The sequence below is a fragment of the Lathamus discolor genome, chromosome 2, assembly GCF_037157495.1.
Source record: "Lathamus discolor isolate bLatDis1 chromosome 2, bLatDis1.hap1, whole genome shotgun sequence".
NCBI classification, from domain to species: domain Eukaryota; kingdom Metazoa; phylum Chordata; class Aves; order Psittaciformes; family Psittacidae; genus Lathamus; species Lathamus discolor.
In genome coordinates this window covers 84160788-84176891 of record NC_088885.1, presented here as the reverse complement: position 1 = coordinate 84176891, position 16104 = coordinate 84160788, and the positions used below count along the sequence as shown (strand labels likewise).

Below are 16104 nucleotides of genomic sequence, written 5' to 3'. Positions count from 1 at the left end.
CAGTTAAAAAATGGATGTTTGTACTTTGGCTGGCACATTTCATAGGATCAAAGGGGAATTCCGGTTGGGAGGGACTTAGCTACAAAATATAGATAACTGTAAGGTTCCTGTTACTTGATTAAAACGAGAGTGCAGATTTTTAAACAGTGATTTAGGATTTGGAGGGTTCCTCAACTTATGTTCTTAAGGCAGCTCTTCAACAAGTTTTGCAGTACAAACCTGAGATAGCTTGTTTCCCAGTAACTGCTCTTTCTAAAGTGACGAATAGATGAGTATGTAAGCTTTCACGAAAAGGATGGTCACTCCATTGGGGAATTTGATCTTGCTTGAGTATTCGCTGACAACTACACCGAGTAGCCTTTTCTTGTCCCTCACCCCTTTGTATGTCATTGTGCTCCCCCCCATAATGTACAGACAGGAGGGGTGCATTCTGGTGTCAGGATATACCACAGAGCTGTTAAAAATAAGTAAGAGAGAACACCTTACACTTAGCACAAATGCAAAAAAAAAAAAAATAAAAAATGTGGGCATCTTAAAGAGCTAGTAACCTTCTAATGAATCTCTTTTTTTTTTTTTTTTTTTTATAGCAAGTGAATTTCTCAGCTGTAGCCTTCTGTGAGGTCCTGGTTGCCATGTGGTAGCACTGCATACCAGCTCGGTACTGATGTGGTGCAATTGCCTGCAGCATGTATGGAGAGTGCATGGTGTGCAAAACAAAATGGGAAGTGGGGGGTCATTCTGTGAGCTGTTGTGATTAAAGTGAGGGTTTTAAGGTGTAATGTTTTCTGATTTTGAGCATGGCCAGAGCTGAAGGGAGTCAGGTGTACTCATGTCATAGTCCTGGTATTGCTTTAAATTCAGGACTGGGTTCTTAACATTGAATTAATGGCTGTTAGCTACAACAAATACTTTGCTTAAGATCATGACCTTGGCTGCTAGAAAAACACTGAAATCATGCCCCTCTGGTTATATGCCTCTAAGCTGTGTCCTTGTTGGAATCACTTGGAGGTTTTAGAATCTGGACCAAGAAAAAGTGAATGAATAAATGATGAATGCCAAGGTTACTATGTTGCCCAGTGGATCTGTTTGTCAGTTGAAGAAGAATCTGCTGATAGTTCCTTATTTGCTCCTTAAAAGAAAGATACATGGTCTTAAAGATGCCATGACAGGCATACCTAAAATTTAGTGTTACTAAGATAAATTGCCATTATACCATTTGAAACTGGTCATCTGCAAGCTCATGAAGCTTCAGACAAAAAATAAAATTGCAGTCCTTGCCATAATGTTCCTGAATACTCGTGCTTTGTTGAAATGTGGAAGATAGAGTGAGATTGCCGAGCAGCACTGAATACAGGCAATGTCTATAACGGGAAGCGGAAACAGTGCAGTTGGTGAATTGACAACTCTGATTGCTCTATGAATCTTTTACTTGCGTACAAAAGTATGAATTCATAGTTAAGCCTACCATAAAATTGAGATTGCCACTTAAAATACTTGAGTTAAAATCAAGAAAAGCTATCAGTAATCCTATACATGCACTAACTTTAGTTAGCTTTTGCTTTGTTTTGCCAGCTTTTTGGGCTGTATTCTCAATTAGTGCGGGTTTTTTTTTTTTTTTTTTTTTTAATTTTTTGATTTATGACATTTCAGTTTTCTTACTCTACCTTTACCGCAGTAGTTTGATTTAATTTGTAAACCCAGGAACTTCTGGAGTTTAGCAATCACTTTTTACAAATCTGATCAAAGCAAAGAGTGAAATGGTTCTACTCAATCTGTCCTGGTTTCTGTGTAACTTCAGGGTAAGGATGTAAAAGGTTTTACAATGGCTGCTTGGGAATCTCCTCCTATTGTGCTTAAATAGCATATTTAGAAATTTGCCCACTGTCGTATTTGAAAAAGTCTCCATGGCAAAATGGGAGAATAGGAGCCTGCTCTGTATTCTCATTTCTCTTTCTGGACACTGGGAGGTGGTGTATAAATTAAATTGCAGCTGAGGTTTGTCATATACAGTTGTTGACTGATAAGAAAGTTGAATAAACCAATGGATTTCCAGGATTTAAAGTCAGTGTCCTCATGTTGTGATATGGGGAGGAAAAAAGGCAAATAATGAAACCTTTATCAGTCTAATAATGCACAAATTTTATTATATGTGGGCTTCTTTACTACCTTTTTTTTTTTGTCCTTTTTACTTAATTAACTATGAAGCATTTTCTCTTGAAATGTAGCTAGGATGGCTTTGCTATTAAAGGGAGGAATAGTTCAGATTTCAGTTGTGTAGTTGGTATCACTCATGCTGTGAAACAGAAGAAATGCCAAAGACTGTAACATCTTGGATTTTTTTTGCCTAAATGCTGACTAGCTAAAGTTTTGGGACTGTCTGTTCCAAGGGGAAGCGAAATCAACACAAAGGGACCAGTGGATGCAAGGAGTTGTGCAGAGCTGTTTACAGTTCCTGCTGCCTTACCTAGATGCAGAAAAGTGCTGCTTGGCTAGGAAATGGTCTCATCCCCACCCACGGAAGTTGTTTTACCTCTCGCCTTCTAGCAAATAGTTCTTTCTACTTATGACTAACCTAAATCAGTCTGATTATTACCCAGCTCCCTTATTACCTGAGCTGGGACTTTAATGTGGCAGTTCTGAGTATGGCTGTCACAGTTCCTATGTGGCTTTTTCCCCTCTTCCTGTAGAACGTAGCATAGTGTGTGAATTTGAGCAGAAGCATATCGGAGTAGGTCCTTTGAAACGAAGAGAGTACTCTGTTGGAAAATAACTCACTGAAAGAGGTTTCTCCAGTTTGGGATGGGATATCTGTCAAAGAAGAGGTGGGGATTAGAAGGATAGTTCTGGAGGAAGCAGCCTGGCAGATAAGGCACTTGCTTGCTGTCAATGACATGACACAGGCAGTCATTCTTCTGAAGTCCAAAGGGAGCCTAAAGCATTGATGTGCTCTGGGTTGAGCCTGGTTCGTTTTGTTTGCAGCTGTGGAAAGGTCTTGTTTTCATGTTGCCAGGTGAAAAGCAGTTGTGCTCTTAAAGGTGCAAGTTTTCATGCTGAGAACATTCCTCTTTCTGTGGGTGTTCTAACCTTATTTCAGAAGTTTAAAGTCAGTTTTGTGTGACAGCAATAGATAAGTACTTCATCAACCTCCTAGCAAAGAAATGCTGATCTTAGCCTCAATTTCAGAGTCCTTTTGCTGTCTTAATTTCTGTTTCAGTAGTCAGTGTTTGTTGCTATAACTGAACAATGCATATCACTGAAAATACTTTCAAAGTAACAGTTATATGTTCCTGAGGTAGCAGTGCATCTTTGGAGAAGCTGTTTCTAACGTTTTGTATCACAGTTGTGTAATAGAGTAATTAACTTAAAGGATGCAATTTTGTCTGCTCACTCTGTGTGGCTGACTAGTTACTGGTCATTGCAGTGCAAAATGATTAACAGAGTTACCTTGTTTCCTGTGCCTGAAGGATGCCTCAGCCCTAGACTAACACAGTGTTTGCTTTAGGTGTATGAACTTATCATACAGGGTACCCAGTTTCTGTTACTGCTGTAAAGGTGACTTGTTTACTATACTTCAGTGTCCATGGGAAGTTTCAGCAAGTTGGTTAGCCAGGGGAGCACTAGAAGTAAAGGAATGCTCTGATTTCCAGGCAGAAGGTGGCCCCTTATACTGGGTTAATCTTGTCGTCCAGGGCAGATGGACATGCAGCTCTGCAGCCAGGTCTTTGCCCTGGGATTTGACACTTGCTGCCCAACTGAGAGGGAGCTCTCCTGGCCATTTGTATGAAGGGCTTCGAAAACCACCTAGGGGCAATACCTAGGTTAGTAAAAGGGTTAGTACAGACAGTGTAATTTCTAAAATTTGGCTGCTGATGGTGTCTTCTGGCTCTGAAGTTATGGGGGCAAAGAGGAGATGGTGTGTTTATGGGAAAGACATCTTTGTTTTCCAGTGCAGATATCTGTATGAAAAGTTTAGGTGGCTTTCTTTTGTTTCTTTCTTGTCTGCATGTTTTAAAGATCTTTAGTCATGTGATAGAACATTTCAATAACTACTCTGTAATAACAGACTTCTTAGTCTGTGTATAATTCAGGGGACTGTGTAATTCTGAAAGCTTCATGGGGCAGGGGGAAGCCCTCTTAAGTTGAAATGGACTACTTAGGTGTTACTTAACCTACTGAAGTTGAATATTAATTAGCATAATGTGATGTTCTTTCCTCTTGACTGGTAGTTAGGAAAAAGTGTCTCTATGATGTATGAGACAATAGAAGGGCATGTACTACCTATTAACAATGCAAAACTGTAAAATTAATATTCCTTTAACACGTATTGAAAATACCAAGGGTGGTTTTCCTGGTTAAGACTAAAATTGTATTTAAAAGATACTAGTGTAGGATTTATTATTAACCCCCACACTTTTCAAATAAAAATGCTTTATTAGGTGGCGTGGATAGTGAAAGGAGCAGCACAAATACGTGCCATACATGCACACACATCGTGCTTTGAAAAGAGAAGCGTGTGCCGTAGGAATGAAAGCCCACTTGAAGTCCGTGCTTGCCAAGTGAAGGCTTGGGTTGTGATCCTCCACTGAGCCCACCCCACCGGGAGCGGGTCTGCCACCGGCACCTCTGCTGGCTGCCTTGCTGCCGGCGTGGAGGGTGCCGGGCTGCGGGCACTGCCGCAGCACCGCGGCGCAGGAGCTGCAGCCGGCCGGCCGGGAAAGGATGACATCACCCTCAGGAACATGTGATGCAGCCGGCTGGCGCGGAGGCTGGGAGCTGTGCAGGGAGAGATTGGTGCAGATATTTATGGCATTTCATTTGAGTGCGGCAAATGCCTTTTAATTTATTTATTTTTTTTTTAATGAAATCCTCATAGTAGCAAATGTTCTGTGGTGGAAAGGCTTTAAAAAGGGAGGGGAGGACCCACCCCAAGCCCTTAAAACCTGCTTTATTGCTGCTTTTTGTGTTATTATTGCTCTGTTGGAGCTCTGTTTCTTGCTGTATTCACCCTCTCTGCTCCCCAGCATTCTTTCATCAATTGTAATCCCCACAGTCTTTTCAGTTCAGTTAAGCTTTAACACTGCAGAACTGGAATGAAAATTGGCTGTTCAGAGCAACAGGAATATGATAATCCGAGGCAGTCAGCCTGAAGGATATGCAGATCCAGAACACGAGCCAAGCCCTAACATATTTACTAGGGTGTTTACCTTGAGCAGCCCCTTAATACTCAAAGAAATGTTAGCTAAATATTTCTTGCTTTTTATATGCCACAGGCAAAGTAAAATGTGCAGCTACTGCGCATCATCGGAGGTGAAATAGTTTAAAGGCTTAGAAATCTGAGCAAGCAAGTTATGGTAAACACCAGTGTCTTGGGTAATTTTGTGCTAAAATAGCAAAGAACAGCACTAGTTTCTGCATGCTTTTTAGGTGAGGAGAAAGTGTTTTCTACCTCTAAATTTACTGTAAAGAAAAGGAGTTGCCATGGCTGATATGAAAGCTGAGCATGCTAAATTGGCATTAAGCTTAGGGTGGCTCAAAGCATGTTAAAAAAAGTTTAACTCTGGAAATGTGCCTATATGCAGACAACTAAAGCCCAAGTATTTCAAGATGGAAAAAGGTATTTGCTGTCTTTTGAGATGAGTTAAGTCCAGGGTTTTTGTTGAAGTCCTATTTTAAGCTTTAGCCCATACTAAATGAAAACTTAGTAGGAATAAAACTGTAGGCAGTTTAAGTAAAAGGTTGTTAACCCATAGTCGGTACTCCAAAGGAAGGAATAATACAAGGCATTCCTTTGAGCTATCTTAGACTTCTGTCAACGAAATAGCTCTGTACGTCCACTGTTTTGTCAGTCTGGAGTTGCTGTGTGACTGCAAAATATTGTCCATCACGTAGAAATGCTTCATGCAGCATGCTTACCCAAGGAACCAGTTTTCCTGGTCAACCCTTCTGAGAACATATATCGAAATTGGGGTTTGTTTTTGCTTTATGGTATTCATGAAAAAGCAGGAAACTGATCAATGGCTGGAAGATGATTTTCATATTTGAAAAATCATGGCAGTCAGGTGAAGTTCCTGACGACTGGAAAAAGGGAAATATAACCCCCATTTTCAAAAGGGGAAAATGGAAGACCCGGGGAATTACAGACCAGTCAGTCTCACCTCTGTGCCTGGTAAAGTCTTGGAACACATTCTCCTGGACGGCATGCTAAGGCACATGAAAAACAACAAGGTGCTTGGTGACAGCCAGCATGGCTTCACTAAGGGGAAATCCTGCCTGACCAATTTGTGGCCTTCTATGATGGGCCTTCTGAACTCATGGAGAGGGGTAAAGCAGTTGATGTCATCTACCTGGACTTGTACAAAGTGTGCGACACTGTCCCACATGACATCCTTGTCTCTGAATTGGAGAGACATCAATTTGACGGATGGACCACTCGGTGGGTAAAGAACTGGCTGGATGGCTGCATGCAAAGAGTTGTGGTCAATGGCTCAACATCCATCTGGAGACCAGTAACGAGTGGTGTCCCTCAGGGATTGGTGTTGGGATCGGTCCTGTTTAACATCTTTGTCTGTGACATGGACAGTGGGATTGAGTGCGCCCTCAGCAAGTTTCCTGATGATACCAAGCTGTGTGGTCCGGTTGATACGCTGGAGGGAAGGGATGCCATCCAGAGGGACCTCAACATGCTTGTGAGGTGGGCTGATACCTGCCTTATGAAGTTCAACCATGCCAAGTGCAAGGTCCTACGCCTGGGTCGGAGCAATCCCAGGCACAGCTACAGACTGGGCAAAGAAGAGATTCAGAGCGGCCCTGCAGAGAAGGACTTGGGGGTGTTGGCCGATGAGAAAATGAACATGAGCTGGCAGTGTGCGCTTGCAGCCCAGAAAGCCAACCGTATCCTGGGCTGCATCAAAAGGAGTGTGACCAGCAGGTCGAAGGAGGTGATCCTGCCCCTCTACTCTGCTCTTGTGAGACCTCACCTGGAGTATTGTGTGCCGTTCTGGTGTCCTAAACATAAAAAGGACATGGAACTGCTGGAACAAGTCCAGAGGAGGGCCATGAGGATGATCAGGGCACTGGAGCACCTCCCGTATGAAGACAGGCTGAGGAAGTTGGGGCTGTTGAGCCTGGAGAAGAGAAGGCTGCGTGGAGACCTCATAGCAGCCTTCCAGTATCTGAAGGGGGCCTATAGGGATGCTGCGGATAGTCTATTCAGTAGGGACTGTAGTGACAGGACAAGGGGTAATGGGTTAAAACTTAAACAGGGGAAGTTTAGATTGGATATAAGGAGGAAATTCTTTCCTGTTAGGGTAGTGAGGCACTGGAATGGGTTGCCCAGGGAGGTTGTGAGTGCTCCATCCCTGGCAGTGCTCAAGGCCAGGTTGGACAGAGCCTTGGGTGACGTAGTTTGGTGTGAGATGTCCCTGCCCATGGCAAGGGGGTTGGAACTAGATGATCTTGAGGTCCTTTCCAGCCCCGTGTATTCTGTGATTCTATGATTTGTTGTTTTATTTTGTTTGCTATCTGTGTGTGCTGAGACAATGTCCTGGGCAAACACTTCAGTTACAGTGAATGGGAGGCACCTGTTGCTGACAGATACTTGTGTAAATGCATTTTTTAAAGTTCCCTAGCCATGGATAATCCATTTTTCTCCTTTACAAAACTTCTGCCACCTAAAGTAAACGTCTCACTGTAATTCTAGCTAGCTTCCTTTTGCAACCAGTAGACTGTGTTTTGAGAGCTCCTAGACTAAACAGTGTAGTTTGGTTTAGTCCTTCCTCAGAGCTCATGACATGTAAACACCTGGCCATCTTTGTCTCTTGAGTGCTCTGTTTTATGTGTCCTGGGTCTATTTTGAAGGGTAGTGCCCATAACTAGATATTCTAGTGGCACAGAAGTCTCAGTATTGCTGGCTGGAAGAGAAAACCTGTGATGTAAGTTAAATATATTAATCTTGCTTATATTACTTGATGACACCTTGAGGTTTTAGCTGTGAAGTGCACAGCTCTTTTCTTCAAGCTCAGAGCCTGAGACAAAAGGGTGTGAAACATTTGGGTATTTTTGAGGAGGAAGAGAAATGGTGGCCTCCCTGCTGGGCATCAGTGGCAGCTTCTGCTGCCGTCTTTAGAGGCACAGAGGAGGAACAATGTATTTTAGATTAAACTTCCACTTATACACTTGTGTATGAGCTTGGTCTTGCAAGATTTCCCTGAAACTATAAATACTTAAGAAGCTTATTTCACCTTCTAAATAGCTCAAACTGTTGCTTTTAAGGAACACAGCTACTGTTTTGTAGCAAGCTATTTGGGCTGTCTTACTTAACAGCACTTCTGGGCTTCAATAGTGATAGAGAAGTGAGCACTTCCCTCTTACCACAAAAGAAGTACTGCGCTCAGAATTGAGATTTAAAAAGAAACCCCACATGAATTCAGAGAGAGTGGGAAGGACCATAGAATTAGTTGAAGTGTGGGTACCTAACCACCCAATTTTTGCAATATGAACAAGATGGGCTCAAAAGGGTCTAATTTTGTATTGTACAGGTTAATATGGAACGTAAAGAATATAAAAAAGCTCCCTAAATCTCACTTACTAAGGAAGGCAGAAGTTTAGAATCTGGCCATAGAAACGTAATGGAAGTAGGGAGGAGGGGCAAGCTGGTGGTGTGCTGCTTTGCAAGACTGACTGTAATCACTCACCTTGGGGACCCTTTCAAACTCCATGAGTGTGTAGAGTTAACATGACAAAATGTGGTGTCTGTTACAAAATGCTGCTCTGGTCAGGCAGCAGAAAAGACACAGTTGAGAGCTTTATCTCCCAATTCTGCTTATGAAAGTGACGAGGAAAGTTGCATGTAAATATTGTTGGGGATTTTTTGTAGGTGTTTTTGTGCAGTGTTTTTTTGGGAGGCCTGGAAATTCAAGGGGGTTTTGCTTGTGTCTAGTTTTGCTGGGGTTTGGGCTGGAGTTTTTTGACTGGTAATTATTCTAAAGGTACCTGCTGTTATTAGCTTGATACTACTTGTCTGTGCTGGAACATAAAGTAAAAGTCGAATTAAAAGCGACAGACTGCAAGTGGTAGTTTTTATTTACTGATTGAAAAGGCTAATTCCAGTATCCTGTTTTCTACTAAGGTTTTCTAGCAGACCATGCAATTTGTCATAAGCTAGTCAAAGCAGTGACTTGTTCATTAATATCTTTTAAAAGTTTAGTTTACTTTTTTCAACCTTTTATTGTAAGATTACCTTGATTCCTGTAGTCATGACTTTCAGATTATATTCCAAAGGTAAATGTTTTACAATGCATTCATTAAATGTAGAAGCTGGCCTTGTCTGAATTTCTGACTAATTATCTTGTGTTTTCCTTTCTTCAGGGTTTCGCAAAAATGATGAAATGAAGGCTATGGAAGTATTGCCAATTCTAAAGGAAAAAGTCGCATACCTTTCAGGTACAGTTGTTTTCTTGTGTTGTGGAATGCATGACTGTTGCTAGTCGCATGTAAAATGGTATTTTAAGTACTTTTATATATCATTACAAATGTCGTGGATGGCTTAAGGTAGCACCTATTCCATTTGACTATCCCAAACATAACATGAGTATTGTGAAAAGACGTGTAATAAAGAATATGAGTATCTTGTTGAATGTGGAACATACTGCTTGTTGTCATCCTGGTCATCTCCTGTCTGCATATCCAACAACATTATTTAGAACAACGTAGAACAATCTGCCATATTATAGTTGTATTCCTTCTCTTATTTCTGCTTTACAGAGATGGCTTTGTTTCTGGCCTATCTGAAGCACTGGAGAAATATCTCTGTCACGGAAGTCTAATTTCATTGCATATCTTCTAAAGCATTTTACTATGTTCATGGTGAAATGAGTTACCATCTAGTTTTAGCTATCTCCAGCATATACCTTGAAGTGGGTTGCTTAATGGGGAATAGCAGAGGATTTGAAAATGAAGTTTAGATGTATGAATATAGCAATATATTCCTGCTAAGTTTCATACTAAGTTACTTGCTAAGTAACGTAACTTGATAGAATGATGGCTTGAGGTGTTTATTCTTGTGAACTGCATTTTGTTGTGACTTTCTGAAATAAGTACTTCCAAATATATTGGGATTAAACACAATTCCCTTTGCTGTATTATTAGTGTCAGATGATTTAGAGGACAGGCTCATACTTGAAAGGTTTTTTTTGTTAAATAATTTGTCAAGAACTCCAAAAATAAAGCTCTTATCTGTAAATATTAAACCACAAAATGATCCCTGAAATTCAACTCCTTAGAGATTTGCTGTGCATAGATGCTGATGCTTGCAAGTACAGTACGTGGTTCACAGTACTTCATCCTGTCCACTCTGCTGAGTCAAGCAGAGGTGAAAAGCAAAAAAAAAAAAAAAAAGTATTTTGTTTGTTTGGGGTTTTTTCAAAGGTCCTGACAACTGTAATGAATGATATAACAGACTGGCCAGAGCAAATTTCCCTGGTGGTATAGGAGCTTATGCTTAAGAATTGTAGTGCTGATGAAGGTTTGCCTTCATATAAGCATGAAGTATGAATAGAATCTTGGATGCATTTTTTTTATTAAGTTAAAACTGAAGTCTGTTGAAGTACAGGTACTCTGACATCTGTACACATACTTATATGAGGAGAGCATTTTCTTGCAAGCTGCAATTATCTTGGTTTCATATGAGGAAACACGACTTGAAAAGTTGTCCTGCTTTTCAAACATCCCACTATTTAGCTTTACCGAATCCCTTTGAAACTAGGTAAAAAGGCAGTTGCTGAAAAAACTGCACTACTTGGCCTGTTGGATTTTGGTGCCATTTGGAGACCATTGACAAGACTGGTGTTAGTGATGTGCACTAGACAGAAGTGATTCATGTTGGATGACTCATGAGTTGATCAGCTGTTCATGTGACATATCTTGGCATAAATAGAGAGATCTCAGTACTCTGGGGGGGTTACAGAAAAAGAAAGGAGTAAAACTGGAAGTCTTACTAATGAAAGTAGTAGCTTCATAGGTTTTTGTTAAACCAGGACAAATAGGGGATTTTGTTGGATAAAGTATTGTGAGACAGGAAATTCCCACCTGATGCCTCATACGTTGTTGCTTTTACCATTCCTGTTTGTGTATGACACAGGAGTATCAGGAACAAAGGAAATGAGAGTTATTTATTGAAAAAGACTTAAAAAAGCTTTCAGCACAGCTGATTTAAAAAAAAAAAATACAGGTCTTAGGGACTTATTTACTCAATATTCACAATTTTGGTATCTGATTTAAGACTGGATAGTGAAATTCTTTTCACCAAAAATGAAGGCTGTGTTGATTTCTTCATTACTCATCTAGACCTGACCTGAAATCTGTGCAACATACTTTGTCTCCAATGTACAGAAATTTCAGAATGTGATTTATCAGAAATTTAAGCACCATACTTTAAGAATTGGTTTTGTCTGTGGTGCACGTGGAACTGGGAGCCAACTGAAGTGGTGTCCAAAATGACATAAAGAATATGGGTTTCTTTCCCGTGCAGTGTTTGAAAATCACATGTTACAGGAGTTGCTGTTTGGAAAAGGCCTGGAGACCGATCTGAGGTGATGGCATGTAACAAGGCATTTGTTTGAAATGCTTAGTGTTACAGACAATTCAGATCATGCTTTTCCCTGCTACTGCTAGGTCCTACTTTTAAAAGAAGAATTTCCACCCTGAGCTATCCAGCACTTTATTCTGGGGGAGGGTGGAAACAGTAGCATTTACCAGTCAAAATGTAAATTTTTAAGATCTGTAGCTGATGACCTGAAGCATGCTGAGGACAGCGTAAAGGGCTGCAGCGGACTTTCAGCTAAGCTTGGTAGCTTTGGAGCCCGTTGATATTCTGGAGCTGAGCAGAGGCCTGGGCTGTTGGAATCTCAGTGCTGTCTCTTGTGGCTTCTGTCTTCTTTTTATCCTGTCACTTGCTATGTATAAATAATCAAAGCTCTCTGTTTGGCAGCTGGGACAAGGATGGTCAAGACCAGACTTCGCTCTCTCCATTTAGAATGAGACAACTCAGTTGGTTTTATTCTTATGTTCCTCTTAAGAGGGTCATGAAAAGTCACCCTCTTAAGAATATTCATAAGAATATTAATTTCCTTGTAAGTTTAGGTTTCTGGCATTTCGGCTTGATAGAAATTCAAAGCTGCTTTTGCCTCTTCCGAGTTTCATTTGATGCCTCGTGGGCAACATGTTCAGTGCAGAAAAATCCCTGGAGACCTTGACAGCTAGACTTGGTCTCTCAAGCAAGCACACACAGACTGTGTTGAGGAGGATAGTGATGAATTTTTTGGGTGCCTGGTTTCATTAATTTGCTTTTGGCCTTCCTTTCTAAAGGTTTTTGTTTAGGTTTGGTTTTTTTTTTTGGTTTTTTTTTTTTGTGGGGGGGGTTGTTTGGTTTTGTTTTTCTTAAACTTTGTTTAATAACACTGTTTTGCAATGAGAAATGGTTCAGGACAGATGATACTGTTTTTTTGAGTTTCCATGGAACAGGAGAAAACAGTTACACATCTGTGGTAGAGAACATATATGTGAAATTTAGCTTGTAAGAATGTGTCAGTATTGTAATACAGGTGTTGATAAAGACAGCCTACTGACTTGAATTTAGCATTTAGTAGTAGTAACAGTTTGTGGTCACTAGAAGGTACTGGATATAAAATAGTATTTTGCTGTTCAGCTACACCTAGTTAAACAGTAGTGCAGTTGAACAGTTCTGTGCAGTTTAGTGAATGAGGCGAATATATTTAAGTGGAACGGCTCAAAGCCAGGTTTTCTGCCTTACATATTAAGCGAATTCAGAATTCCATGCGTTGGTAACAAAATTAAAAACTATGACAATTCAGAATCTGCACATCAGAACAGTATAAAAATTATAAATCAAGCACTCAAATAACATCCATCTACTTATCTGGTATACCATTCGGTGTGAAATACTATATGCCTGAACTCTGTGCTACTAATGGAGTTAATCATAGAATCAGTTAGGTTGGAAAAGACCTTTGTCTTTTTAAAGATATTTTTAAAAGATCATCAAGTCCAGTTGTTAACCCAGCATAGTCAAGTGCACCCCTTAACCATGTCCCTAAGCACCACAACTACACATCTTCTAAATACCTCCGGGAATGGTGACTCTACTGGGCAGCCTGGTCCAATGCTTGACAACCCTTTTGGTGAAGAAATTTGTCCTCATATTCCTGGTGGTGACAGCCAGCTCAGCTAGGCATTGATCAGATGGCACTTCCTACTTCTTTCCTCATTATTCCCTGTAACTGGGAGGATAGAAGAGAACAGTGCTTATGCTCCTTTGACCACTCATCCCAAGGCCCTGAAGTCTTTCTTGATGCCCTCAGACTTCGTGTTACAACTTCATTGCTGCCTAACTGGAAGATCAATAGTGGGTAATAATCTGAGGGCTGTACCAGAGTAGGAAGCTTTCTCCTCACACCTTTAACTTGAGCCCCAGGGAGAGGCAGCACACCTCCCTTGGAAGTGGGTCTGGTCTGCATAGGGGGGGCTTTCTGTTCCTTTCAGGAGGGAGTCTTCCATGACCATGACTTGTATTTTTTTCTTTGTGGTCCTCATTACTGTTCAGTTCCACTTGCAAAGGCACATACCTATCATGCAAAAGCACCTGGGCAGGTGGGGCAGTCATAGAGGAGATGCACCTGCTGCTCTGGGCAGGAACTTGTCTCCATCATCCCCCATCCCTTCAGTCAGGCAGAGAAAGGATGGAGAATCCTTCTTATCGTGCATCCTGTCTGCCTGTGGGGCCTGCCCCCGGATGGTGGGGTGCCATTCCAATAGTCTCTCTTGGGCTCCCTGATGCTTCTCAACCTTCTCCCCTCCTCCTGGACCTCTGTCACAAAGCAGAGAAGCTCCTCTACCTAGGCGCATGTCCCAGGGTTGTGCTTGCTGTTGCTGTACTGGCATCAGAGCAGGGTACAGCCTGTAGCCAGATGCCTGGATGGGGGCACGTTCTCAATGGACCTTTGTCAGGGCTGCCACGTTAGTTGTGGTGGGTGCTGAGTATCCTCTAAATACTTGCCTACAAAGTAACTTTGAATTTAAATTTAATCTGTACAATTGCTGATTCAAAAGTTAAATACATAACAAAGCACCATTGCTGGAGATGCCACACTGCCAGTCAAACTTGAATGTGACTGTAATATCTAAGTGTAATGCTGTGCTATTCTTTGTTTAGATTTTTATTTGACAGATACTTCCTCATTGTACCAATTGTGACAATATGCTGATTGATACTCCCAAAATTCAATTTTAAGACGGTCTCTAAGTGACAGTGCTGGTAATTAACTTGATATCACTTCTTTAAGTGGATATTAACGATACAGTATACGACTTAGGTTTTCCAAAAGTATTGTGAAGATTAGATTAGCAAACAAGAATGGTGTTATGCTGTGGGGTCTTTTAACATGTTCAATTTTTCAGGTGGCAGAGATAAGCGTGGAGGTCCCATTCTAACCTTTCCAGCTCGTAGTAACCATGATAGAATACGGCAAGAAGACCTTAGAAGACTAATTTCATACCTAGCATGTATTCCTAGGTAAGTGATGGTCTGATAAACTCTGAAGCTATAAATAAAATACATGGATTATGATGCAGTACATCCACAATCTAGAAGACTGTATCTGTTCAGTCTTCTGTACTGAAGACTGCACATACAACTCAAAGGCTTTCAGTACATCAATAATTAGAAACATGCTGATGATCATTCACAATATGTCTTGTATGGGGTGAGGTCAGCACAAGATTCCTAATTGTTTTTTTTGGATTAGGTACATTACAGTGTCCTCATGCAGCGCAAGAATAATCAGAAGAGATATGTGTAAAGTTGCTTGTACAAGTTTCAGATAAACCTGTGGAGAGATCACTGAAAGTACTGCTATCATTGTATTACCAACAATTTAAGCTATGAATTACAACGTGCTATTTAAATAAATTAGCAAAATAAGTTGAATTCAGTGCTAGTGCGTGTGTATGTATACACCCCATATAAAATTATATATATTTTTTAAACAAGTTATGTATATATATATATGTAAAAATGTTTGTTCACACAGAACTTTGTTCCTAGTAGTAGACAAAGGAGGGAACATAAATGGTTGTAAAACCCTTATTTTTTAGACTATGCCAGCATTTGTTGGAGACTGGAGCAGTGCTGACTGCGCTTAAATTATGTTTGCCTGTGACCTTAAGAACACTCAGGCAAACCTCAGGGAGCAGTTTTCACTATAGTTGAAAAAAAATCCCATGGACAACATCCCTGAATGCAATATCTTATGTATTTCTGTGATGTGTTAATTTATAGGCAGTCTCCTTTGCACCTGAGGTAGTCAGAGGTCAGTTTCAGATTGAAAAAAAGTGTTTTCATTGGAGTAACTGCTTGTTGATGGTGTGTATAGCCATAAGAGCAATTGTTGGTAATTAAATTATTCTAGTCTTTGTTTCACTTTGAAGTGTTAGGAGTGTTTGGTACTTGGGCTTGAGATTTTTATTTCTAAAGTAATTTGACTTCACCTTTGAATGTTTGAGATGTAAATAACAAATATGCCCAAGAGAGTTTTCTAGAGATAATCTGGCAAAGTACGGTGGTCCTCTGGCAAAAAGATGTGTATTAGTTTAGCATCAGTAGATTTAAAATTGAAAGAAAGTTAGTGCAGGCTTTGTATCTCTGCAAGCATGGCAAAGCTTTCAGAATAAAGGGAGCTTTATTAAAAGCAAGACTTGTTTTCATACAAGTCATAGTTTTGGGACTTATCATGCACATCTTGCTAATTAAGAAGGCCCAACTGGTACAAATAGCCCCAAACATTTAGTCTTTTCATTATTTTGGTCAATAGCTATTTCAGTACTTTTATTCTACATGGCTGAAGATTCACAGGTATGAGTTGTTTGCAAGAGATCTGAACACTTAAGGAGATTTCAGTCTCCCAATTTTACTAATTTAACAATTTATCTGATTTAAAAATATTGGTAAACTTAAGTCACCAATGTTGAGTGGACCAGGTATTAGCATAGTTCAGGTTTACCTAACAGCTGACCTTGGCTGACTGAAGCTTC

At 40.5% G+C, this 16104-nt stretch overlaps 1 protein-coding gene across 3 annotated transcripts in view; it reads left to right on the top strand.

The window, feature by feature from the left end:
• TRIO (trio Rho guanine nucleotide exchange factor) overlaps positions 1-16104 on the top strand; it is a 246887-nt gene that overhangs the window by 62913 nt on the left and 167870 nt on the right. For all 3 annotated transcript variants that reach the window (XM_065667601.1, XM_065667600.1, XM_065667602.1), the window contains exons 2-3: positions 9367-9441; positions 14473-14587. In XM_065667601.1, coding sequence (XP_065523673.1) covers positions 9367-9441; positions 14473-14587 — 190 coding nt within the window. The remainder of the gene's footprint in view (positions 1-9366; positions 9442-14472; positions 14588-16104) is intronic.